Source organism: Parasteatoda tepidariorum, chromosome 10 (genome assembly GCF_043381705.1).
Source record: "Parasteatoda tepidariorum isolate YZ-2023 chromosome 10, CAS_Ptep_4.0, whole genome shotgun sequence".
Classification (NCBI taxonomy): Eukaryota; Metazoa; Arthropoda; class Arachnida; order Araneae; family Theridiidae; genus Parasteatoda; species Parasteatoda tepidariorum.
Genome location: NC_092213.1, coordinates 13,918,241 through 13,944,588, shown reverse-complemented (window position 1 = coordinate 13,944,588; position 26,348 = coordinate 13,918,241). Strand labels below are relative to the sequence as shown.

Here is a 26,348-nt window from a genome sequence, read left to right as displayed (position 1 = left end):
TGTCTGCTTTTACTGTAGAATATTTTGTGAAGTGTCTGCTTTTACTGTAGAATATTTTGTGAAGTGTCTGCTTTTACTGTAGAATATTTTGTGAAGTGTCTGCTTTTACTGTAGAATATTTTGTGAAGTGTCTGCTTTTACTGTAGAATATTTTGTGAAGTGTCTGCTTTTACTGTAGAATATTTTGTGAAGTGTCTGCTTTTACTGTAGAATATTCTATGAAGTGTCTGCTTTTACTGTAGAATATTCTATGAAGTGTCTGCTTTAACGGTAGAATATTCTGTGAAGTGTCTGCTTTTACGGTAATATTTTTGTGAAGTGTCTGCTTTTACAGTAGAATATTTTTGTGAAGTATCGGGTAGAATATTTTGTGAAAAATGAATGGAAGTCATTACATGGTTTTTGCATTTGTTGCATAGCAGTACTGATTTATGCATGTACAGTGCACAAAATAAAATTCCGGATCATCACTTATTAATCGGATCGTTGCTTATTACGATCCAATCTTAATAGTTTGGAGATCTAAATTTAAATAGGTTAACTAATTTGTGCAGACGATATATTTTAAATCAGATTTTTTTTTTATTACTAATATCTTTCAAAATCCTCAAAACAAAATATTTATGATGTTTAATACTATTTAAAAGCAACATTAACTAAAGTACTTTGGTAAGGTACTTACTATTATTGTATTATTCTAAATGTTTATTACAAAAATGATAAAATTTTGTAAATAATTTGCAAAAAAATTATTATTAAATTATCTGAAATAAAGAAAAATTACTTACATCATTGATTTTCTTTCATAAGAAAAACTGTTGATCTAAATCTTTTTTTTAAAAAAATCAAGTGATTTAAATCACGATTTGAATTCTGCCTACTCTGTTGATTGCTTAACTTGAAATATCGTTTGCACAAATTAGCACATTTAAAGTCAACCTTTCGAACCATCAAGATTGTGTGTTAATTTAAGAAAATCCAATAATTCTATCAAAAGTTTTTCAGGTGTTTGATTCTTTTTACATATTGTCGAAAAATTAGAAAGTTTTAAACTTAAATTCTAAAATAACAACGAAGAGCATTGAGCAGTAATTCGATAGAAGAATTAACAGAAAATGAAGCATTCGATAAATTTTATGTATTCAGTATTATTTATAAATTGTTTAGTGATTCTAAAATTATGAAAATAAGAAATATCTACCTAAATGGTCACATGAACAACACAAATAAGATTAAAAGTTGACCGCGCCTGTCAATAAAATAAATAAATAAATAAAATAAACTTTAAATAATTATTATTTTTCTAAGTTCAAAATCTTTTCATGAACCAGTATTGAATAAATGAAAAATCTATTTACATTAAAACTAAAACTGGGAATAAATTAAAAATACTCAAATATTTTTTAATGATGTGAACGGGATATTTGGATCTAGTTGAGGATTTTTGCCCCCATAACAAAATGAATATTAAATCTTTTTTTTTCTATAATTTTATTTAAAAACTGAATAAAGAAATATATAGAGAGACTTTTTTAAATATAATGGCATAGTTAATGTCGACGATTTAATTTCCCCACATTTACAACAAAAAAATACGAAATTTATAGAACTGTGTCTTTTTACAAATTCAAATATATGCTGGATTATATTAAGCTACGAACTCAAAAATTTTTCTTTAATCATGACTTGTATGCTGTTAATTAGAACCATAGACTTTCATTACAATTCGAGATTTTTCAATAATATATATACAAAACAAAGAGTTTATTAGTTTAATAGAAAAACATTTTTTTACTAAATTTTATTTTTTTAACACTTTCAAGAACCACAGGACATGTAATATGTATTTAGTGATATGTATTTTAATATTTAATATAAAATAAAGTATAAAGTAATCTACATAACTTTGTAACCATCAGCTTGATGGGGATATTGTGGTCAGCATTGCACCCCGACCGCCTTTGCTTCCCAGACAAGTTGGATTTAAGATTAAAATTTAAATTAATTTTTTATTTAACAACAATCACAGTTCAATTATAAAAGTTGATTAAAATATTATTTGATTAAATAATACGGTTAAAAATTTCAATTACAACTACTTAATTTTAAAAAAAAGTTGAAAAATTTATTAAAAAATTTATTTAATAACATTGGAAGTTGCACTTCATCTGAAACTTCGTTTCTGACTACATAAATGTAATAATCACTGTTTTGGGGGGAAATTAAAACAATTCTTAAAAAATAAATTTATACATGAACAATAATAGAAAATATTATTTTCGTTTTTAATAAAAACAAAGTAATATTAATGCATAAGTCGAGTCACTTACCTCGTCAAGGGACATCTTACTAACGACAATTAACGAATCCCGAGAAATACCTGTCAGATACTTAACTGAAAAGCTCAAGTGTCAAACAGAAACTGCGCAAGGTAATCAAAAAGGTTTCATTTTTTGTAGTCTACATGAGAAGGAAGCGACGCCTAGTGAGCTGCGCTCCAATAAACATCGAAGTTTTCCCTCTAATGACGTTGTGTTGTGAGTCAGTGGTCTCTCTTGCCCTTCCTTTTTCCTCATCAGTACAATTTGGTTTTTTGGAGAGAAGTAAGGAAAACAAACAAAATAATTTAAAGGATTATGGATGTAACCATGGTTACTTAGTGGATTTATTGCCTTTTGACAAGATATCAGACAAATAATAGTTCACTTCCGTTGGGTGAAAGATAATAACAGAATTCTATTTGGTTTTCGGGCTTTTAGAAAATTTAAAACAAATAGTGTGTCTTAAAAGTAATACATACCCTGCTCAATCCGCTCACCAACCCCTTCTATTGTTTCTCAATATTTCTTTCTTTATTTTATTTATGAATTTTTAGGGATAAACAAATTGTTACACAAAAAAAATAATTCAGTCAAAATATTTCCTATTGTTAACACAGATTTGGTTGAACGGACTTAGCTTTCGATTCTATAGTGATAAAATTTAAACATTGCAATTTTACTCGGTTACCATAGCTATTTTGTCCACATAATAGTTTCTGAAATTCTTATTTAGTTTTTGATTACAATAAAAACTTGTTAAGTATTTTTTTTTCCAAAGAGATTGTCTAGCATTGGAACAAACCGTATGTTTATAGTATTACTTTAGAATTCTATTCGTATTGCTTTAGTTACTTAATATTAATTAATTTAATTGCTCACAATAATAGAATTCAATTTTATATAAAATTTATTGTAAAAGTAAATAGGACTTATTAGATAATAAATATCACCCATTTACCATTTAATGATTGTGAAACGATAACTAAAAACATTTCTATCAAAAGCGAAGCTTTTAATTTTGAATAATAATTAATATCGAAAATTATACAGGAAAAATAATAGTTAGGAGGGATCATAAATACCTTTAAATCAGGGATAAATAAATAATTTACTGGTAATTACGATAGTGTTTTTATTAATTTTTTGTCTCTGAGAACCAAATACAAGTATCTTCTTTATTAATGAATATATCGTAGGAATTTTTTGTCAATGATAATGTACGAAACGATTCAATGTAAATCAACAAATTTTTTTTTATTATAGATATATAAAGAAATCAATTAAATAAGTCTTCCAAGAAAAATTGTTTAAGACTCTGAAATCCTATGAAAATAGTACAAATTTGAAAAATTATTGTTTCGACAGAAGACGTGGTTGGTAAATTTTACTTTCAACGCAAAAAAAGACACAGGTGTCTCATGCTGTATTTCATTGCCATAAATTACTAAAATGTTAACTGTAAAATTGTTTTTACTTATTTTGATCTAATTTAATACAAAATAGTGAAAAATATTTATAATAAAAATTTTATGTTAAAGGGTTAAAACATTTTTTCCTCGTTCTTTTAATGATATTTTTTAAATTTTTCCAGACAGTGACTACCCCAATACCTTCTGGAAGAGAGAATGCCTCAGGACAGGTAAGCATAAACAAGAAATTTTTTGTTTATGGTAACTGTGGTTATACTTATGATGATTCCTTTAGTTTCTCGAACGTAGTATCTTTCTTATTTTTCGTATCTTTCTTATTTTTCCTACTTTGCGCAGTTTATGTTCGTTACGTCGAACTTCTAAATTAATCCGTGCTGATGGCTTCTCTATTCTAAGCAGTGTTGGTCCAACCCCTTAGTGGGAAGGAGTACCGATAAAGTGATAAAATATCAAGGTAGAATTGATACTTGTTCGTGAAAAAATTACAAAATTGCAGTTTAATTTAGTTAATTTAATATTAATAAAAAAATTAAAATAAAATAAAGCTTACTGTTCATCTGCAAAAGATATTAAAGCTACTCCTAATAGTTGTCGCAAAACTAAATTTCATTGCGAAAAGAAAAGAAAAGCCTTCAACTTCGGCATAAAATAACTCAAGAACTAACGTTCCAACTATTCACATTCTAATATAATAAAATCTATCAAGTCACACTAAATGTATAATACACTCAATAAAATCAATATTAGATACTATATATTTATCCACATTCCCTGTGAGAATTGAGTTTTTCAAGAAATTGGCATTTCATCAAACGGGAAAGAAAAAAACTTACTCGATTGAAACATGGGGTCAGTTACAGTTCCGCATGGAGCTTTTGGAGTTCATTCCAAATTCTTTAACTTTTGAAAATTAATCGTTTGACGATCGAGTTTTCGAACTATCCAGTATTATTCTTTATTTAATAATTAGCTGAATACCCGTTATTTGTACGGGGTGGGAGAAAAAAGAATCGATAAATCATATTCAGAACTGGACAACTCTATGAAATAAAGCACGAAATCGGCAAATTAATATCGACACAATTCAAAAAGCTAAAGTAATTTCTGTATATTTTTTTGTTTATTGTTATTCGTTGCTCTTCCCGGTGACTTTACATAGTTAGATTTAGTAAAACACTTTTTTAGTTCTTTAAAAAGTTTAAGTTAAGGAGATTAACTATATTCTGCAGCATCTCTCATAATATTGTTTGCTCGAGGCTAACTCATGATATTTTAAGCTTACCATAATCAAGCAATTTTCTCCTGTTCTTCCGAGGGACCAGTGTAAACCTATATACACAGTATTTATAATAAAAACGCACAGTATAGGTGCAGTTTTAATAAGTACCAAATTACTCATAAAACACTCTGGGACTGCTTTAGTATATTTGGTACAGATTAAAACTGCACCTCTATTACCATATCACTTGTAGTGCGTATTAATAAGAATAATTAAGCATTATTGGCTTCAATAATAGTTTTTTACGTTTCTCCTAAGTGAATAAGTATCATTTCGCCTTCAAATTAACATTTTAAAAAGTAGCTCACTCTTTTGTTATTTCACTTAGAACTTGTTACCACAATCATTTGAGCATCATTGGCGTCAAAAATGGTAAGAAGATTTTTTTTATTTTTCACCTGAATTAATTAGTAATGATTCTTAACTACCACTATAAATATTGAATACCAAATCAAGAGTATATACCTTTTGATAAACGAAGGTTTGCTTAAAAATATACTGCTCCCCCCCCAAAAAAAATGGTTAAGTAAATAGAGTTTTCCGAATAATAAGCAATTTTGAAGAACAAAAATAATGAACGGACTGCTGCAAACAAAAAATGAAGAAAAAAAATGACGAAGAAAAAATATAATGAGCAAAATAAAATAAATAAAAGAAAAGAAAAAAAAGAAAGAAAAAAAACCCAGCATGAATCAACTAGTGGAATCTATTCCTAGAAATCTATCACAGATAAGACATATTCTATCCCAGATAAAATTCTGGAAGGGGAGTAATGTGGCGCAACTACCACTATAAATATCGAATACCAAATCACTTGTATATAAAATATTTTTTTTCCCAATGCCCACCTGTGTTAACATCCGTCAATTCAGGCATTTACAGGGCGATTTTGTTGGCCTCTCTTTCAGAGGCACCATATTAGGTGGGCCAACGTCGCTCCCGCAGCGATGACAATTAGTACAGAGAAGGAAAGAACATCCATACCTTGCCCGGGATTCGAACCCAGAACCTTTCTGATGCAAGGACAGTTCCCTGCCCTTTACACAGGCCGATCGGCTGTATATAAGACATGTTAGCTTGATTCCATCATGAGGTATCGTTAGGTAGATTAAAGTTGACATAGTCGTTTAATAAAAAACATTACCTTCAGTACCATTGCTTCATTAAATTTGCTATACAGTACAAAGCTCATTATTTTTAATTTCAGCTAATTCCCATTAGTAAAATTAATTGAAAAGCATTATTGTCAAAATGGGTTTGGTGATTTTTTACATTTCTTCTAAATGAATTAGAATTATTTCACAATTTCTTTTGGATTTTATACAATAGAGCTTTTTTTTTAAATTTAAATTAGTGCCTATAAACAAATTTAAGTATCATTTGCACCTTTAGTGCATAGCTATTCTTTTTTTTCCGAATGTTTCCTATAACCAAAATTTATTACGCATTATTGACGTCAATAATTGTATGGCGACTTTTTACATTTATCCAAAAAGAATTAATACAATTTCTATTATACGAATTAGTACCATTTCTCCATTAATTTTCATCTTTAGTTTATATCTTCTTTTTTTATTTCAAATATTTCCCATGACCAGAATTAATCAAGCATTATTGACGTTAATAATAAGTGGTCTTTTCACCTTTAGCCTTATAGTCCAGGCAATAAAGGATATTACCTTGGGAAACTAGCTGGAGGTTTTATTTCTTGAGCATATATGTTTCCTTTTGAGTGTTGAACATGGATCTACGTTTCACTGCCAAAATTTTCCGAGAAAAGTTAGGGAAATTCAGTCTTTTTGCATATAGCCTTTTTTTTAATTTAAAATAAAATAATTTCTGATAGCATACGTGAAAAGTGGAGAAAATTTTCGACAAATTCTGTGCCTAGAATGTACTTGTAGGGTAATCAACCTAAAAATGATAAATCGGAATATCTCTATAACATTGTAATGACGCATCTGTCAATTTTTCCAAGGAAAAAAAATGAAGGAGAATAATTAATAAAGGTTTATTAAAAATTAATATAAAATTCTTTTTTAAAATCTACTAATCCACAAAAAAAAATTATTAAAGGTAGAACTGCCTGCGCCCCCACCCCCCAGTAACCATAATTTTTCCAACACCTTTCCCCAAAATCATAATTTTTTGGGTCTTTTCCATTTCTGTTTTTTTCCGCTTGTCTTAAATTTTTACCCAATTTACCCTTCTAATAACACTCAGGTGAGTTTTCATTTTCCCTTCATCAATTTATTCTCAACCCCTGAGAAGAAGGCTTGCCCCTTAACCTACACCTTCCGAATAACCATATTTTTCTAAAAAATTTTCCTGAAACCTTAATTTTCGGTCTCTCTGTTTTTAAACTCGTTTTTTTCTAAAGTTTGGAATATGAGTTTTTTCCCCCTCTATTTATATTTGATTTAAATAACGAAAAGAGTCCCTTCCCCCAAAAAATAATCCCCAAGAGCCCCATTCCTTAAAACCAAGATTTTTAAGAACATTTCTATCGATAATATTTATTTTATAACCGTCGTTGAATAGCCGACCCAATATTGAATTTACAACTATCAATGCTCAATTCCGTAGCCTTATAATTTTGAACCCAATCCTGAAGACAAGGGAACTTCTGGATCAAGTGTTGCGAGAAATTTGTCTTCGTGGAGTACTTTATGATGGAACTAACCAACATTTACGTCACATGGAGAAGAAAACCACGAAAGTCTCCCAAGGTTAGCCTCATGTCAAGGGGACTCTAACCCATGATCTGTCTACCATTGATAATATTTTTCGTCAGCACTGTGGTCGATGCGAGCCGGGTGCGGAATTTTCAACGACCAGACATCACTGGGATTTGAACCCGGGTCACCTCATTGAAGGCGAACGTTCCATCCATTGAGCCACCACAGTTCTCGATAATATTTAATGGTGAAAGGGGACGAGAGGGGCCCAATGCTGTTGATTAATTAATTATGTAAACATCGTCAGACTGTCGTTTTCTCTGTCGTTCATTGTTATAATAAAAGAAAAACGGCATTAATCATTCCTGCTGCTAAAACTTATTGGTTTCGTCAAAAAATAAAAGAATTTTTCAAACAATCTTTGAAAATTTATATAATATATGAATATATGAATTTATTTTTTCAATTACAATAGTTAACGTTTGTCATTAGTCAGTCGGTGAAAATCATTAATTTTTCATTTGATAATTTATTTGATTCGTCGAAAATAATTTTTCTTTTGATGATTTAACTACTGACTAAATTATCGAATTAAAAATTATTCTCAAATAATTTATTGCATTTATTCTGGTTTAGTAGTAGTTACAAGTGGATTTTTTTTTTGAAGAATTCTATAACAAATTAAGTAATTAAACAAAATCACTTTTCCAATTTAAAATCAAAATAATTATTACAATGTACTGGAGACTGGAAAAAAGCAAAATGGGAAAAAGCACATCGTTCATAATTATATGAATTTAATAATTCTGTGACTGAGCCATAGTTTATTGCAATTTATTTATTCAAATGAAATTAGATATTTTTTTTAAAAAAATTATTTCATTTATAAGGATTGAGTCTGTTCCNCTGGATCAAGTATTGCGAGAAATTTGTCTTCGTGGAGTACTTTTTGATGGAACTAACCAACATTTACGTCACATGGAGAAGAAAACCACGAAAGTCTCCCAAGGTTAGCCTCATGTCAAGGGGACTCTAACCCATGATCTGTCTACCATTGATAATATTTTTCGTCAGCACTGTGGTCGATGCGAGCCGGGTGCGGAATTGTCAACGACCAAACATCACTGGGATTTGAACCCGGGTCACCTCATTGAAGGCGAACGCTCTATCCATTGAGCCACCACAGCTCTCGATATTATTTAATTGTGAAAGGGGACTAGAGGAAGCTAATGCTGTTTATTAACTAATTATGTAGTAAAACTTCGTCAGACTGTCGTTTTCTCTGTCGTTCATTGTTATAATAGAAGAAAAACGGCATTACAGAACACTCCAGTATTTATTTATTTATTTATATCTGAGATATCTTTAAATCATTCCTGTTGCTAAAACTTATTGGTTTTGTCAAAAAATAAAAGAATTTTTCAAACAATATTTGAAAATTTATATAATATATGAATAGATAAATTTATTTTTTCAATTACAATGGTTTATGTTTGTCATTAGTCAGTCGGTGAAAGTCATTAATTTTTCATTTGATAATTTATTTGATTCGTCGAAAATAATTTTTCTTTTGATGATTTAACTACTGACAAAATTATCGAATTAAAAATTATTCTCAAATCTCAAATAATAATTTTTTTTAAAATTTGTTCAGTAGTAGTTACAAGTAGATTTTTTTTATTAAAGATTTCCATAACGAATAAAGTAATTAAACAAAATCCCTTTTCCAGTATAAAATCAAAATTATTAATCAATTTAAAAGGACAATTTAAGTTAAGTACTGCAAAAAAGCACAATGGGAAAAAGCACATCTTTCATTATTCATAATTATATGAAATTAACAATTCTGTGGCTGAGCCATAGTTTATATTAATTTATTTATTCAAATGAAATTAGATATTTTTTTTATAAAAAATTATTTAATTTATAAGGATTGAGTATTATTAATCAATTTAAAAGGACAATTTAAGTTAAGTACAGCAAAAAAAGCTCAATGGGAAAAAGCACATCTTTCATTATTCATAATTATATGAATTTAACAATTCTGTGGCTGAGCCATAGTTTATATTAATTTATTTATTCGAATGAAATTAGATATTTTTTTTATAAAAAATTATTTAATTTATAAGGATTGAGTCTGTTCCGGAGTTTTTGGAGCCCGCTTTAAATTTCTAATTTAACCAAAAGTTTAACGGTCAATAGTTTGGGGTCATTATTTTCTGCTTAATAATACTTCTTTGATCAATATCTTAAATCATTCCTTCAAAAAATTAATTTGCAATAAAAATACTAAAATCTTAAATATTAATAATAAATTCATGATTTTTGCAAATTTAGGAAACATTTCTACTGAATGTGATTTGATTTTTCTACTTTAAATGTGCCAATCGAATTCTTAATTTCTGATTGTATATTTAGTAAAAATTTTAATTTTGATGAAAAAGTGACAAAAATATTGTCGATGCAGCATGGAAAGTATTTTATATTGAAATGAAAAGTTTGTTTTCAAAACATTTGATTTCTACATAAAGTCGTTTATTTGTAACGAAATGAGAAGGAAAGAATATCTCCACTCTTCTCTTAAAACTATTAAACTTTTTAGTTTGTTTCCGAACGGCATCGTCAGAGCAGTTAAAAGCGACCTCCAAAAGCTTCGTGTCGGGGAACTGACCCAATAATTAAATGTTTACGGAAAAATTTTACCCACTTTATACTGTTTAACAGAATGATTAGGACCCTTAAGCAATTTTTAAAATGTTTTAAATTGCAATAATTATCTTTTATTGCTATAAATAATAATATAAAAATAATAATTCTTCAACTAATGTCTTTTTTAAATATTGTATTAAATTGAAATACTTTTTTCAATTTCGTAATGCTTTAAACTTATCAATAATAAACTATTGTTGATTGATATTTATATAAATATCTAAAGAATTTAAAGTTTCTTTTTGTCAAATTCAAATTAAACTTAGCATCTTAATTAATTTTCAAGGAAAATATCTTATTACCCTACAATAAATATTTAATTACATTAAATTCGGGTTCAACGCTCTGAATTGAATCAAACGTAAAGTTTATATAGCAGTTAGTGAGGTGTTTTTCAATGGTAGTTCCGGGCGTTTTTAAATGTACTTTTTTCTGTTATTCCCGAAAGCTTAGTTATTATTACAGATTACAATGGAAAGTATATTTTCTCTGCTGTTCTTCAATGGCTGTGTTATAATAAGCAATTAAATTCGAATTTTAAGATAAAAGAAAATTAGGGCAAAGTTGTTTGTATTTTAGAAATGAAATGAAATTATAAAAATGAATCATTTTAAACAATTTATTAAACAATTCAGAAATATTTGTCTCGCTTTAAAAAAATGTCATTGAATGAAAATGACTAATGAATTGATATGCATAATAATCTATTATTTAAGTCGTATAATATATAGTAATATTATACTTTAATAATATGGTATTTAGGTGAGCCTTCCTTATATTCACTTTAATAATATAGTCTTTAAATATGCTTTTATAAAATTACACTCACCAACTGTATTTTTCATTTATATAACTCTCATAAATTCCCTTGTATTCTCTTACAACTTTCTCTAGATCGAACTGGTTTTAGTTATATATGGGACAATTATTATAAACTCAATATTTCGTCTGTCTTCATACAGCCATGGGTGTAGGTACAAAGCATGTATTTTTTAATACATAATTACTATTATAACTTTCGAACGAGTACTTTTACCCAATTAATTTTATTCTCATTCGATTAAGCGTAAAAAAAATTATAGGAAACCGTACTTCACTAGCTTAGATAGTCATGCTTGACGAGTAAATGGGTATAAGTCAAAATTTATACTGTTTTTATATTAAACCATTATAACATCTGAATATTTATACAAACATATATTACTTATAAACATTTATATTAAATTATTATAACTTCTGAACTATCACTACTCTTGCAGTAAAATAATGATTAATGAAGTATAAAATATTTTATAAAAGTGAAATGCTGTAAGTCTGTTAAAAAATATATTTGCAAAAAAGAAAGAAAGCTTGAAGAATGAAAGCAAAAACTTAAATGCTTTAAATTCTTTATTTTAATAATTTGATATACAATTTTCAATTTAATCGTATTCAATTAACGCCCATAGAATTTGAATAACCGTGATCCATAATAAATCTAATAATTGAAATTGGTACATCAATCTGATTGACACAAAGAATTTTAAGGCCTGTAGAGTTTCAATAACTAAAAAATCACGACTTTTCCTTTGCGATCCAATCCAGCTTTCTGCGTGCCTTTCTGTGCGGTTATGCCACAAAATCCAGAACTAACGTGGCAATCGCCCTTTTGCACATAAAGATATCGTTTGGAGAAACAGCCAACCGTTGCTTTGAAGAAAGGTGTTCGGACTGACACTTCACCCGCAGTTGGAAACAAAGTGACGAGAACGTTGTCCTTATTTCGCGAGACTTCGATATTTCCGTACTGATCCTGCTTTATTTGCGTATCACCGACGCACCAGACATCGTTCCCGTTTTTACGTAGCTGATACGTGGCATTCGAAAGCATACTCACGCTATCAGTGCATCGCAGGTGGAAGTCTTTAGAAAACGATCCATAGAACACATCAGAAGTGAAATCTTCGCAAAGGTCCAGAAATTTCCCGGATGTGGATTTAGTACCAGATTCGTCCACAAGGTAGACAATACTGCTCGGACTGGCTCTGAATATGACTCCTCTACGACATATCTTGACCACGCGAGCTTGATGCGTCATGATGTTCACAGTTTGACCTTCCTGGAGCACACGACTGTTCGGATGCACAATGCAAGCCCTGTCTCCGGAATCATTAACTACCGTGATGCTTTGGCCAGGGATGTTGTGAACATATATTGCCCCTTCTGGACTTACATCAACGCTCACTAGGTGTCGCAACATGATGGAAACAGATCTGAAACTAGTCAGAAAGAGTCGAGACTGCGTATCGTACGATTGCATCAGATTTAGGTCGCAGGGATAATTTGGCAAAAATGAATACTCATGATCTGATTGCGGTATCGGTAAATTCGGGTTATTATCTGCATAGTTTTCCATCATATTCTTCCAGCAATTGTTCCGTGAGTATGGATCAGCGTCATCAACCGATTCAATGTCGCTGAAATCTAAAGGTATGGTAATTTCTGAGCATTCCTCGTATAGGTCTGAAGCCGTCGCTATGAACTCCGGTGCTTTAGCGGGATCTTCACAGTAATTGAACTGCTGCCAAGGGTCCGGATATGTATAGTACATAGGAGGCTCAAAGCTTTGGTTTTCAGAAGAAAAATAGCTGATTTTATCAGAGTCTGCGTAGGTCCAGTCACTTCCCCAGTTCGATGGACCTTCTGTCATTGTCGCCATTGCGTACTGAGAATCGAAATTTTGTCTCGATGCCGAATCATCAGGTGACCGCAAAGTATAAGTTGATTTTTGTCTCTTCATTATCGTGAGAATTCTTTCAAAACAAAAATGATGATGTAACAATTGATTATATTAATTGTGCCTAAAATTTATCTGAAATTAAATACAGAGGAATACATCAATTAATAATTTTTTTAAAAAAGAAATTGGTACTATTTAGATTTGAGGATCATAAAAATCTCTTACCGCATTACCCATATTAAGTACTTATATTCGTATAGTATTACCATAATGCCAGTAAAACCTATTACCACAATTAATAAAACATCACTATCAATGGCGTCAGTAATAGTGTTTGGAAGTAAATACTATGTACGAATGGTAGGTATGATTTAACAGTTTTAAAAAAATAATCTGTGGAAATGAAATAATTACAGATGGGTAGATGTCTTAGTTTTGAACCGAACCCGGAAAACAAGGGAACTCCTAGATCAAGAATTAGGAGAAACTAGCTATCGCGGAAGACTTTTTGATAGAACCAAACCGCATCTGCTTTACATGGAGAGGAAAACCATGTCAGTGAGAGCTGCCTAACTCATGATCCGTCGACCTCTAAGAATATTTTAAGTCAACATTGTGGCCGGGGGGCGAGCAGGGACCAGAATTCGTATACACCAACATCTCTGAGATTCGGACCTGGGTCACCTAATTGGAAGACGAACTCTCTATCCCCTGAGTCACCACGAATTTCATCAACTTGATTACACGATTCTATGTTGCAACTTAAACAAAAATGCGATTTAAAAAAAAAGAAAAGAAAGCTCTTCGAGTGCAGATATTTTGTTGTACTGAAGAATGACAAATGTTTCGTTATTTAGAGAATAAAGCTGAATAGTATCAGCTTATAATTAGTTTGCATTTTGGTGAGACAGAATTTGCCGTGAAAAGTTTATCCCGTGGTACAGCTTCCTTTTAAGTTAAAGGATGTTCATCTTCAATTCTTCTAATTCTAAAGATTTTTATGCAATTTCTGCAAGATGCAATATCTTCTAATTCTAAAGATTTTTAGTTTTGAATAGATAAAAAGAGTTTGTGATCTAATTTCTTAATATTTGAAAATTTGTTCTAACGTTGCATGGATTGGCATTGTTATTGAGGGGATGGTGGATTTATGTACCCCGTAATAATTAAAACTCTCTAAAAGTCGCCCTCAACATTTCTGATAGACAGTAAATATTTTCATCAATTGTTATCGGTTTAAATTCATTGAAAGCAAAAACAAGAAAGAGATTAATCTTTTTACACATGTTTAGCAGATTTAAAATATTTATTTTGTTATGAGTGAAATTAAGAAAACTAGTGTAAATGTCTATTTTAATTTCATCCCCGTCAAAAATTGGATTCCTGTGATGCCGATGGACTTGAAAAGTTTAAAATTTTTCAATGATTTTAATGATTCCCTCTGGGCTGTCACCTAGTTGGCGATTTCGTAAAAAGTTCTGCAATTTTTTTAATTGAAACTATTTGCTTATTTTGAAGCCCAGTCATCTCAACCTAGTAAGCTATTATTAAAGAAGTTTTTTTTTTCCATGGCTTTGAAAAATACCCTAAATTTACCGAGAATTGAGTTGAACACAGAATTGGATACCTACAAGCGACTTTACGCATGAGTAAATTGTGGCATTTGCTTATGCCAAACTATAGAAACCAATGAGATTCGATAAACAAGCGTGACGTCGCTTGCAGGTATCCAATTAAATCTAATCCGAATGCTGATTCTGCAGTGGTCGGAAAAACTACATTATTTTTTCAGTTAACTACAACCACTTTCTTTGTAAATCTATAGTTACTACTTTGGAATTGCAGTGACTACTTCACACCACTTTAAGGAAACGAAGTTCGCTGTAGAAACTAATTTATACCTTCATAATTTACATTGCTGGAGAAATTAATGTTCAAAATGCTTTTGAATAAAAAGTTGTCTTATATTAAGTGTGAAGAATTATTTAGAAATATTTATTCATGTTTACATGAGCCAGTTTGTTATTCCAAAATATTTCTGTTCGAATTTGATCATTCAACTTTTTATGCCCTTCTTGACAGCGAATATTTAATTTAAGAAATGCTAGAAAATTATCAAATATTTGTAATTTCGTTAAGTGTTTAATGCTCTTTTATTTCCTCTAAGAAATTAAGCACATTAAAAATATGTTTCCTTGCTTTGAAATATCATTTATGCTTTACGAGTCTACATTTGCATGTGAAAGTGTGACCAAAGAGATAAATTATCTATTATTCATAATGGTTAGCTTAAATATTAGTTATGCCCAACTCTAAAAACGCAATTCTTGTGAACTCACAGTCACAGAAGCATTTAAACTTGCGTTCTTTGACAGACCCTCAAAGATTTGTAAATATCAAATTCGAAAAATTAGTTGTGTTAGAACCCTGTTCATAGGTGTCTTTGGATATTCATTCACTTTTAGATGCACGTGGATAGTTTTTTTTTAAATTTTTTTCCGCACATGCGCTGTATAAAGCAACTACATTAATTAATCTTATCTGGAGCAGTTTTTATTATTATTTTTTTAATTTTAAAGCAATAATTTCTTTATCAGTTTAAAATTGATTCAAACGCTTTGTTTAATTTTTTTTAAATATTTAAGCTATAGCAAAAGTGGCACTAGACCTAGTATATATTTCAGACATTTACCAAAGGTCTAGTCATACTAGGTCTGGTTAAGTGCCATTGCCCGGTATATCCTACACTGATGTTTTTTTTAAGGTCAAGTGCCATTGCCCGGTATACCCTACACTGATGTTTTTTTAAGGTTCAGTGCCATTGCCCGTTAAATATTTGCCCGATACTCCAAACACTGATGTTTCTTCTAATCTATCGTCAGTAAGTATTAAAATATCGAATAAATGTAATTATATCCACGTATAAATTAATATCAAATCGGATGTAATAAATATTTCGGACATTCACCAAAGCTACTAATTTGATTATCAACATTCACCGGTGAAAGTCAACAACCACCGATTTCGGTCATTCACAGTAACATGCACATCATTTACATAATAACCTCATCAGGACGATACTAAAAGAAAATACAAATATTTTTAATTCTAAATAGAAAAAACTTCCTTTAATTCTAATAGAAAAAACATCAGGACGATTATTTCATACTTTGCCTAAATAGCATCCGGCATTTCAAAAAATAAAAATAATTGGTTTTGTTGGCGATGATCTCGTAAGGCGATAAAGAATCATGCATGGTACAGGTAAGGAAGATATTAAACTCGAAGGAAAAGTGGATGAATACCCCAAGGAACCCTGTTCATATACTAAACTAACGTAAAATGTAGTTGCCAGGACTACAAACTGCTGTTTTTTTAAATTTTATTCTGCATCGCACTACTCTCTACACTACTTTTTTTTAAAAAAAATAGCACGCTACACTACAATAGCGACTACAGTAGTTTCACTACTTGTAGTGTGTTACCACTAATCAGGTGCGCTTACTGCCACTCGCACCTTTTTTGCTTTAATTTCGATGTGCAGTCGAAGTCGGCAGTTACAATGGCAAAATATGCTAAAAAGCATTGTAATGTTAAATTTAATGAGGGATAATGGTATTTGTCATTAAAATAAGCTCGTACATTTGCTCTATTAAGCTTGTTATCATTGTGCTCTTAAATCTGAATATGCAAATATTTAGTATTAATATCATTTTAGTGATAGAATTTGTAGTTCGAACATTGATCAACAAATGAATGTACTTTAAATTATCTCTCTACTCTGATTTTGGGTTTAGAGAATAAATCTATTGTTTTTCTTTACTTTTTGCACTTTTTTCAACGTTGTCTGAGCTAAAACTATTTTTAAAAAAATTTAATAAAATAATACATTATAAGTTTATTTTACTGAAAAAGAAATCATTGAAAATATTCAAATGTTTACATGTATGAAACTATCAACACCCTGAAATTAGAGAATGTCGTATGAAAATAAAAAAATTTTGCAAATAAATAATTTGAGTGAATGACTAATTTGACTGAATATTTTCTCGAAATAATAAAAATAGCCATTTCCTGATATTAAACAGAATTGGAATTTTTCAATAAAATTAAGCAAATTATCACTTAATATCAGCATATGTTTATCTCTAACTATATAATTGTTTGCCAGCTGAAAATGAACGGTTTATTTTATAAACTAATATTATTTGTAACAAATATCGCAAATAAATATTTATAAATTGTAGTTTTATAAAATAAAGTACATAAAAATATGAATATTTGAAATTTTTTTTTTAATTATTGGGAGTACAAATAAGTTCGGTCCATGTTTCTTTGTGGTCAAAAATGCATTTATTTCAGAACAAAATGAATGAACAGATTAATCAAAGTATTGTCCATCGCTCGCTACTACTTTTTCCTCCTGTCAGGCAATTATCGAATTTCATCTCGAAAAAATGTTTCGTCTTTTGAAGCGATCCAAGTTAGGAGCCAATTCTCGATTTCTGCGAAAGAAGTGAACGGGTGATCTGCCAAATCATGTTGCATCCATCAGAAAAAACAGTAATCAGAAGGAGCAATGTCCGGCGAATACGGTGGGTGCGGTGAAATTTCCCATTTCAGTGTTTCCGAATAATTTTTTACGACTTTTGGGACAAGAGGCCGACCGTTATTATGCACAAGAATAACCTTGTCATGTCTTTGCTCGTATTCCGGCCGTTTTTCTCGTAATGCACAGCTCAAACGAATCAGTTGTAGCCTATACTGATCGTCCGTAATGGAATCACCAGATTGTAGCAACTTTCATTCACCATTTTTGAAACGTCGAAACCATTCCCTACATGATTTATCATTTGGAGCATTGTGACCATAAACTTCTACAAGCATTCGATGCGCTTCAGCTGCACTTTTCTTCCAATTAAAGCAGAAACATAAAACTACCCGCAAATTCTGCTTAGTTACCACAATTTGACATATTCAACAAAGAAAAAAAACATTGTTTTTGTATGAAACTCAAAGCGCTATAAACTGAATATTATTGAGAGATATCTAACCTCTCTGAAACCACCGAAACCAGCTGTCACTATGAAACATTCGTAACAGCCCGAGCCACCTTTTGAAAACAGACCGAACTGATTTGCACTCCCATTATAAAAGTATAAGTTACCTTCTTTAAATTACTATTCGATATTTAAAAAGAGCAATGGTTACTTTTCTTAGCTATTTGTTTAAAACAAATCATTAAATATGTATGCATAAACTTATATGTGCTGGGGGACTCATCAGAAAATCAGTGTACTTATAACAAAAGAAATATATATGCTTATAACATAAGAGCTTATTCGTAAAAAAACAAAAATATTGTACTATATATTTTTCTTTCCTCGTGTTGTTTATCTTTGGGCTTCTGCCTAAGGTGAGGTCTTAGCATACCATTTTTTTTGACGACATATTGGGGAGCTAGTGAAACGTTCACGCTCATCGAAGGTGTTTGTTGTAAGAATTCAAGCTTTTAAAGTTATAAGGAATAACACACCACGCACAACCATGTTATTATACATAATCATGTGATTTCAGAGGTACTTTTTTTTCTTGAGTTCCAATTTAATGTCCCTTGAATTGTCAGAGAACATATAAAATCTGTTATAAAATCTTCTATTTTTCCGATTATTTCTATCTCGATTTCTCAAGAGTTAGAAAATCTCATGTTTATGCTGTTTTTATTATTTTCTGTAAAACCATTAAAAATCGGGCTCCAATTGTAATTGTTTACCATGAATTGAATTTAAAAAAATCCTGTATTTGTTCATATATTATTTACATGTTTTAAACTAAACTGAGTTCAATAGGAAACAACTAAGGCAATAAAGTTAGTTTCGGTCAATATTTACAAGTTTCGGTAAATATTTTTTCCACCTAAATCTCTGGTAATAGATTTTATAGTCTCTTTTTCAATTTTGGAAATTTGGCGACTATATTGGTTAACTTTAAGTTGTTTACTTAAGAAGCTTTTTCCTTAAGCTCATCATAAGTTGGTTTAATTATGATGAGCTGTTTTAATAAACATAGTTGTTTATAGCCATGTCATCTAACAAAAAACCAAAATGGTTGCCAAGTTTCCTAACCTCAAAAATGCAAGTCGTAAAATCTATAAGCTCAAAACGACTGAAAATGTAGATCTCATTATTTTTCAACTATTAAAAATTGTCCTATTTTGTTAAAAGAAAATAGAAAAAGAAAAGTGAAATTTAAATGAATGTGGTAATTTAATAGTATGAAGCAAAATAAATAATGATGAATCTTTCAAATTAGCACTATGTTGTCAAGATTAATATGCAATACAATATTGTAAAATATTATTCGTAGATGGAAATTAAAAAGTTAGATAAAACTGCAGAGATATAAATATATTTAATGTATAACTTACCGTAAATATAGGTATCTATCAACTTGATGAAAACCTTACGACATAGTTACGTTACAGAAAATAATTGTTTTAAAATTAATTTCTTTTAAAATATTAGTTATTTATTTTTTTTCTCGTGATGCCTAGCTCGTGATAATAATTAACTTTTGAAATATTGTACGAATCAACAATTTATGGGTTCACAAAAAGATTGATTTTTAACTGAAGAAGTGCAACAAACCCTTTATTAAGAGAAAAACTTTAGCAAAACTTAACAATCTTTATTTTTTAATGAGTAACGACATTTATTTTTTACTTCTGCATAACGACACGAATTAAACTAGTAGAACTATATATTCTTAAAAATTATTTCCCATAAATTACAATATTGGGTAAAATATTAACTTTGAACATTAGGCAAATAAAAGGTTTAAAAAAACTTAAAGGTGTACGTATGATGGTTAAAGAGGCATTACACTAAACCAAGTCATTTAACTATTAAATAGAAGTTATTAATTTCTTCAAAAAAAAATTCAAAATATAAGCTTTTTCCTAGTTTTAGATATAGATTCTTGAATTGTTTGTAAATTATAAAAGTTTTTCAGAAAAGGCAAGTACCGTAGATACCAGCAAGGGCATTGTAAGTAAATCTTTGCGTTTATCGATTCAGAAACCAATCAACATCGACACACACATGCGACGTCGCTTACAGGTATGCAATAGGATGCCTGCAAGTGACGTAGTGTGGGTATCTCGATCCTTATTGGTTGTTGAAAAGTGGCATTGTTTTTCGTTAGCAACTGTTTTTCCATTCTAATTCAAGTAAACCTATCCTGTGAAGTATCAATTCTCGCAAGTGACACATTCTATATTCTTTCACAATGATTCTTTCACTATATATTTCTTACTTAACACCAAGACAAGCTCGAAGCGATGTAGAACATAAACAAACTAATTATGCATCGAAGTTGCCAGGTATACAAAACAAAAATGTATCACGTTTACCATAGAATATATAAACAAATAATAAACCCAAGACGTAGACGAGAAAAAATTATATTTCAGCAGTTTTGATGAGCGATACAGCGCTGGAATTAATTAACCTCACGTTAATTAGCATAATTTACGTGGAGAAATTTAGCTCAACTCTAACACGCCATCTTGCTTATAAGCGATCAGCTGGTGCTTACGTAATAGGTCATATATGTGGGGCATCTGTGATCTTCTTCTTGAAGTATAAGCACCCTATTGAATTTGTTATAAATCATATGGTTAGAATTAATCAGTTCACTTTTTCTCGAGTTGTAAGTAACCAATCAGTTTTAGATGAAGCATGTAACGATATTCGAAATAATTTAGAAGTTATAAAGAGTCAAAGTACAAAATGTACAATTTTGTACTTTTGCATATTAATGCATCTGGCAGTATTGTTTGCTAAGTATTTTTTGAGCTTTATCGAATGGGACATAAAGTGAGTCAATGGAATTAACATTTCAAAAGTTAAGATTTTTTTTTAAATAAAAATTATTAATTTCGAATTGTATTTTATATGAATTAAACCCTTATAGTGCCTAAACTATTTATTCAGTAAACTTGTGGTTTATCTCATTCAATGCAATCTGAAAAACACTGAAGAGTATATACTTGATTTGTATAGATAAGTGCATGAAATTTCTGTGCTAAGGATTCTAATCGCACTAAAATTCTTGCTACATTCTATTTTCACTAATAATGTGGTCCCGCAGTGGACTGATCGTTAAGACACGGTTCCCAGCAGATCACCGAAGTCAAGCATCACTGACTGCGGTCAGTGTGCAGGTGGGTGACCACTTGGATCAGTCTGAGTAGGTACCGAGGGTGTGCGGTATTTGTCCTCGTTAAACTGTTCTACCGTAAAATGCTCGACTTCGAGTGCAGGTCGTCGGGCTACCGAAGCGGGAGTGCCATCCCCTCAGCAGAGGATCAAAATTGTGATGGTATGTCTTCGGATCATTCTCAGGGATGTTCCCCAGACCGTCGCCAATAGCCCATGGTGCAGCTCTAGTGCGACGTAAATGAACTACTACTACTACGAAAAATGCGAACAATTTTCATAATTTTAACAAATGTCGTTTAAAGCACTTTTGGTGAACAAAAGCATAACAGAATGTACGAACTGAAAAATGCAATGTAGAACAAAATGCTAACACTGTTAAAATTTCGATTTTAAAATTATGGTAGAAACAACCAGTCTGTCCATTCAATAAGCTGTAAAGTTTGCGGTAAAGAACATTTTTACCATTACTGCTTTGAAACCGTTTACAACTAGTATGGTTGAAAAAGCACGAATACAAAACTATATGGTTTTTTGACCAGTTACAACTAGCACAGTTTCAAAACCGTAAAAAAGAAATTTAACTGGACATTGGAGATAGTTAAGCAGCTTTATGATGCTGCTATCTATGAGTGAATGAAAGTATCGTATTCTAACAGAATTGGGAATCACAAAGTGGGGATTGAAGGGCAGTGTAAACTCTTTATGTGTTGAAGGAAATATTGTAATGCCAACGCTGGGTCACGAACCACCGCTCAGTCTGTCATGAGATTGCCAGATTAAAGATTGTCTACGGTAAGAACTCTCCCCGCCACAACGTCTGATGCCATCTGCGGTTAAGAAAACAAGAATAGCGCACTTCAGGAAGGGGTAGTTTCTCTTCATTGTAGGGCTAATTGGGCTAACACGATAGACCAGAGAAAGAGATTACCTTTCTATCATCGATCCGAGTCAAAACTTGTCTTAAACAGTGACCTCACACCCCTACTTGAAATAGTTATACCCCGTTACCATAGTCACCGCCACGGGTCCAGACGAATGGCTAAGGGAGTTCTTACTTTAGACAAACTATAGAGCTCGCGGCTATTGTACGTAACGATCTGCAAGGAAATAAGTGACTTCATTAGGTGGTTCTAGTTGGTGAGAAAAATTCTGTTTCTTTAACCGCATTAGGAGAAAACGGTTTTTTATCACAGTTAACAGCTTGAATAGAATCTTGCGTATGGATATTTGACTGTTTGTTTGAATATGGAAAAATAAAAATTACATAGATTGTTATTTATCAATTCTTTCAGAGAAATTTCTAACCGTGTATAATCTGGTGCAAATTAGATACTCGTTCAACGGTCCTCATTGTTGACTTTTCCAATTCAGCGAACAGAACTGTTGACTTTTCCAATCCAGTGAAGCGAACTTAAACTTGAAACATCATTCACTTGTTCATTAAAGAGATTTGGGTTTAATTACAAGAATAGTTTTTTTTATAGAAAACGTCCAAAACAGAAGGCGAACTATATAGCTTGAGTGGAATAAATCATTCAATTGTCATTTGCACTATTCTTAATTTTCTTTATAACCGTTGTTGAACAGATTACCCAATTTTAAATTTACGACTACCAATTTTCAACTTTGCAGCCTTGTAATTTTGAACACAATGCCGAAAATAAAAGAACTCGCCATTTCTGTTTTATTTTTTATAACCGTCGTTGAGCAGTCGACTCAATTTAGCGTTTACGACTACCAATGCTCAACTCCGTAGCCTTGTAAGTTTGAACCCAACCAAAAAAACAAAGGAGCTCGTGGATCAAAAATTGGGAGAAATTTGCCTTTGTGGAGGATCTTTTGATGGAACGATCCCGCATTTGCGTTACATCGAGACTAAAAAACACTTATACCTCCCATGGTTAGCCAAACGGCAAGGAGGCTCTAACCCATGATCCGTCTACGACTGAGGATATTTCACCTCTACCACTGAAGATATTTTACGCCAGGTGCGGAATTCATATCGGCCAGCCATCGCTGGGATTCGAACCCAGGGCGGCTCATTGGAAGACGAGAGCTATATCCCGAGAATTACTACGGCTCCACCATTTCTATTTTATTTTATAATCGCTGTTAAACAGCCGATCCAATTTTAGATTTACGACTACTAATAATCAACTCCGCAGTCTTGTAATTTTGTACCCAACCCAGAAGACAAGGGGATTCCTGGTTCAAAAAGTATTGGGAGAAATTTGCGTTTGTAGAGGACTTTTTGATGAAACTAACCCACATTTGCGTTGCATGGAGAGAGAAACCACCCACAGTTAGCCTGGAGGGAAGAAGATTTTAACCCATTATCCGTCTACCACTGAGTATTATATCTTACATCAGCGCTATGATAGGTGCGAACTGGGTGCAGAATTCACATAGACCAGTCATCGCTGGGATTCGAACCCGGTCAACCTCATTTTAAGGTGAATACTCTTCACCATTCCTATAGGACGATTCATATTCCTATCGTATAGAAACGTATTCCTATTCGTTGCAATCTGTAACTCATTGATCATTAATGTATTTTCAGCGATCAAGTAAGAGAAATGACGTCAGCTTAGTCATCTCTATATCCTCTACTTCAAATACAAACTCATGGTATCAAAAACAAGCAGAGGTGTTAATAAATCTGATGACATAGATTTCAGTCTTTTTGAGATGTACAGTGCGCAAAAAAATAGAACACCCTGAATAACTTTTACTCTAACAATCGAATCTTTACGTTCTGGACTCAATCTCAAGTATGCTAATTAATACGTGCTGACGATAATGTAGCTATAAATTCTAGTTGTAACGGCCAAGTAGCTATTGAGATTTCTCTTATAATCCGGTACAGTAAAATAATTTTTTTATTTATCTAATAGTACAGTTTTTTTTAGCTAATAGGATAATTTTCTTAGCTGATAGGACAAATCTTTTTAGCAATAAAGAAAAATTTTTCTACCTAATAGGACAATTTTTAACTAAGTCAGAATTCTGATAGACAATAAACGTCCATTGTCGAAAATATTGTGGTGAATTTTGCCCTGCAGCAATAATTTGAGGTCTAATCTGAGAATGGCCGAAAGACTCCGCGGACACAGAAACGAAAGAGATATAATAAAAACGTTGGGAATCAAAATTCTTTTTTTTAAATTAAGAATAGCAGCTAAGGACATATGTTTTATATCTCCTCTGGGAAAGAATAACCTCATTTATCTAAAATACAAAAATTTAAGTTTCAATTAATTAATTTCAAGTTTTTTTGCGGGTGTTTAAAGAGTCTGAAATAATAAGTTCCTCTCTAACTAATAAAGGTACAGTGCGGAAAAAAAATCGAAACAATCTGAATAATTTTTGATCTTATGATCGGATCTTCTTATACTAAGGCTCAATATTAATGGTTCGAAGGGGTGACCTCAAATATGCTAATTAATTTGTGCAGACGATATTTTAAGTTACGAAATCAGACATAAAAACGTACTTTCTCTGAATTAACATACCTTTTTTACCGACGCTTTACGATTTCTGACGACCTAAATATAGCGGGTATCCGCAATCTGGGAAATATGGTCTCAATAGTTTGGCCCGAAAAGTACTCCAAAGTTTGGACCCTTTAATGTTAATTTTTCTTTTTAGGTTTTTCGTTATATCTCGAAAACTTTTTAATCAAATTGAAAAAAATTTTTTACACAATTGTAAAATGCGTTTATCCAAAAATAATTCCATGCAAAATATAACTTTTAGTAAATATTCATTATTTTATTTAATAATGGCCAAAAGAAATTTTTTTGAATAGTAAGGTACACAGTTTTCTGCATCATTTTAAAGAATAAAATTTTTCGGCATCATTTTAAAGAATACAAGGCAAAATATAAAATTTGTGTAAAATCGGTCGAATACTTCCTGAGAAATCAAATTTAAAATACCTGAAATTTTTGAAAATTCATTTTCTCATGAACTATTCAACCGATTTTGCTCAATCGTATTTTGCCTGGAGGTGCCTCAAGACAAGCAAGCCTCAAACAGCAAGAAAAAATTACTCTGAACAACTTTTGTTTTAATAAACGTATTTTCGCAACCGGAGTCTGATCTTAATACCTTCAAAATGATAACCTCAAACATGTTATAATTAGTGTTAACTATTAATTATGTTACGTAATTAGATACAAAATGTACGTTTCCATAACAAACATATCTGTTTCTCCATGTAATTCAATTTTTTTTTAAATTTTTATGTCTCAGGTTCTGCATGGATGTTCTAAAAATTTCTCAATTTTTAAACCAGAATTTAAAAACTTACAAAATACTAGAAAGTCAAAATTGCATACAATTCTTCTAAAATTAAAAATAGGTTGCCTTGAGACATTCCTGATCAAATGCTCTATCATAGATCATGTTCTGCGGAACCCTAAATGTTCTGGGAAAGGTTCACGGGGAGTTTTGAAAGTTTAGATTTTCTTTAACTAGTATTAATCATATTTATATCCAATCAATAATCCATAATTTATTTAATATTTCAAAGGAAAGAAATAAATCCACCAAGAAGAAATTCATAATTTTATATTTTTCACATCAAATATTTAAAAAATGATTAGTTTTTTTTTTTTTTTGGTTAGTATATTTATAGATAGTAACTTTATAAATTGAGGGTTCCCCCCTCCTCCAAAAAAAAGGTTGATCATTTAGAGTTTCATCGCCAAAACAAATTGATAACTGCTGCTTTTTAATTAAAATCTACTTTAATTCAGAACCAATAAACTTTATTCTTTATCCAATACAACGAAACTGTCTACCTTATTGGTTACATGTAGCGTTGGAATTGCATGAACGGGTTGTTTAAATGGAGATAATTAAAAATGTACTAAAACTTACATAACCTAGGATATTTGCGTCAGAAATATTTTTGAACTTGGAAATTATTAAAAAACTAATTTTGTTCTAAACCTAAATATTATTTTTTCTGGTACTTCCATATTAA

The 26,348-nt window shown here is 30.9% G+C and overlaps 3 protein-coding genes across 3 annotated transcripts in view; all 3 read right to left on the bottom strand.

Annotated features, from left to right (window-relative positions):
- Window positions 1-2,605, bottom strand: part of LOC107437370 (putative acyl-CoA-binding protein) — a 20,326-nt gene extending 17,721 nt beyond the window's left edge. The window contains exon 1 of the mRNA XM_043048333.2: window positions 2,331-2,605. Coding sequence (XP_042904267.1) covers window positions 2,331-2,345 — 15 coding nt within the window. The 5' untranslated portion in view covers window positions 2,346-2,605. The remainder of the gene's footprint in view (window positions 1-2,330) is intronic.
- The window catches only part of LOC107449418 (uncharacterized), a 314,197-nt gene that overhangs the window by 277,156 nt on the left and 10,693 nt on the right, over window positions 1-26,348 (bottom strand). The gene's annotated exons all lie outside the window — the stretch shown is intronic.
- On the bottom strand, window positions 11,799-19,654 carry LOC107437362 (uncharacterized). The gene is made up of 2 exons (XM_016049343.3): window positions 19,564-19,654; window positions 11,799-13,268 (listed from the first exon to the last, which is right to left on the bottom strand). Exon 2 carries the CDS (start codon window positions 13,194-13,196, stop codon window positions 11,964-11,966), a length of 1,233 nt encoding a protein of 410 aa, XP_015904829.2. The 5' UTR covers window positions 13,197-13,268; window positions 19,564-19,654; the 3' UTR covers window positions 11,799-11,963.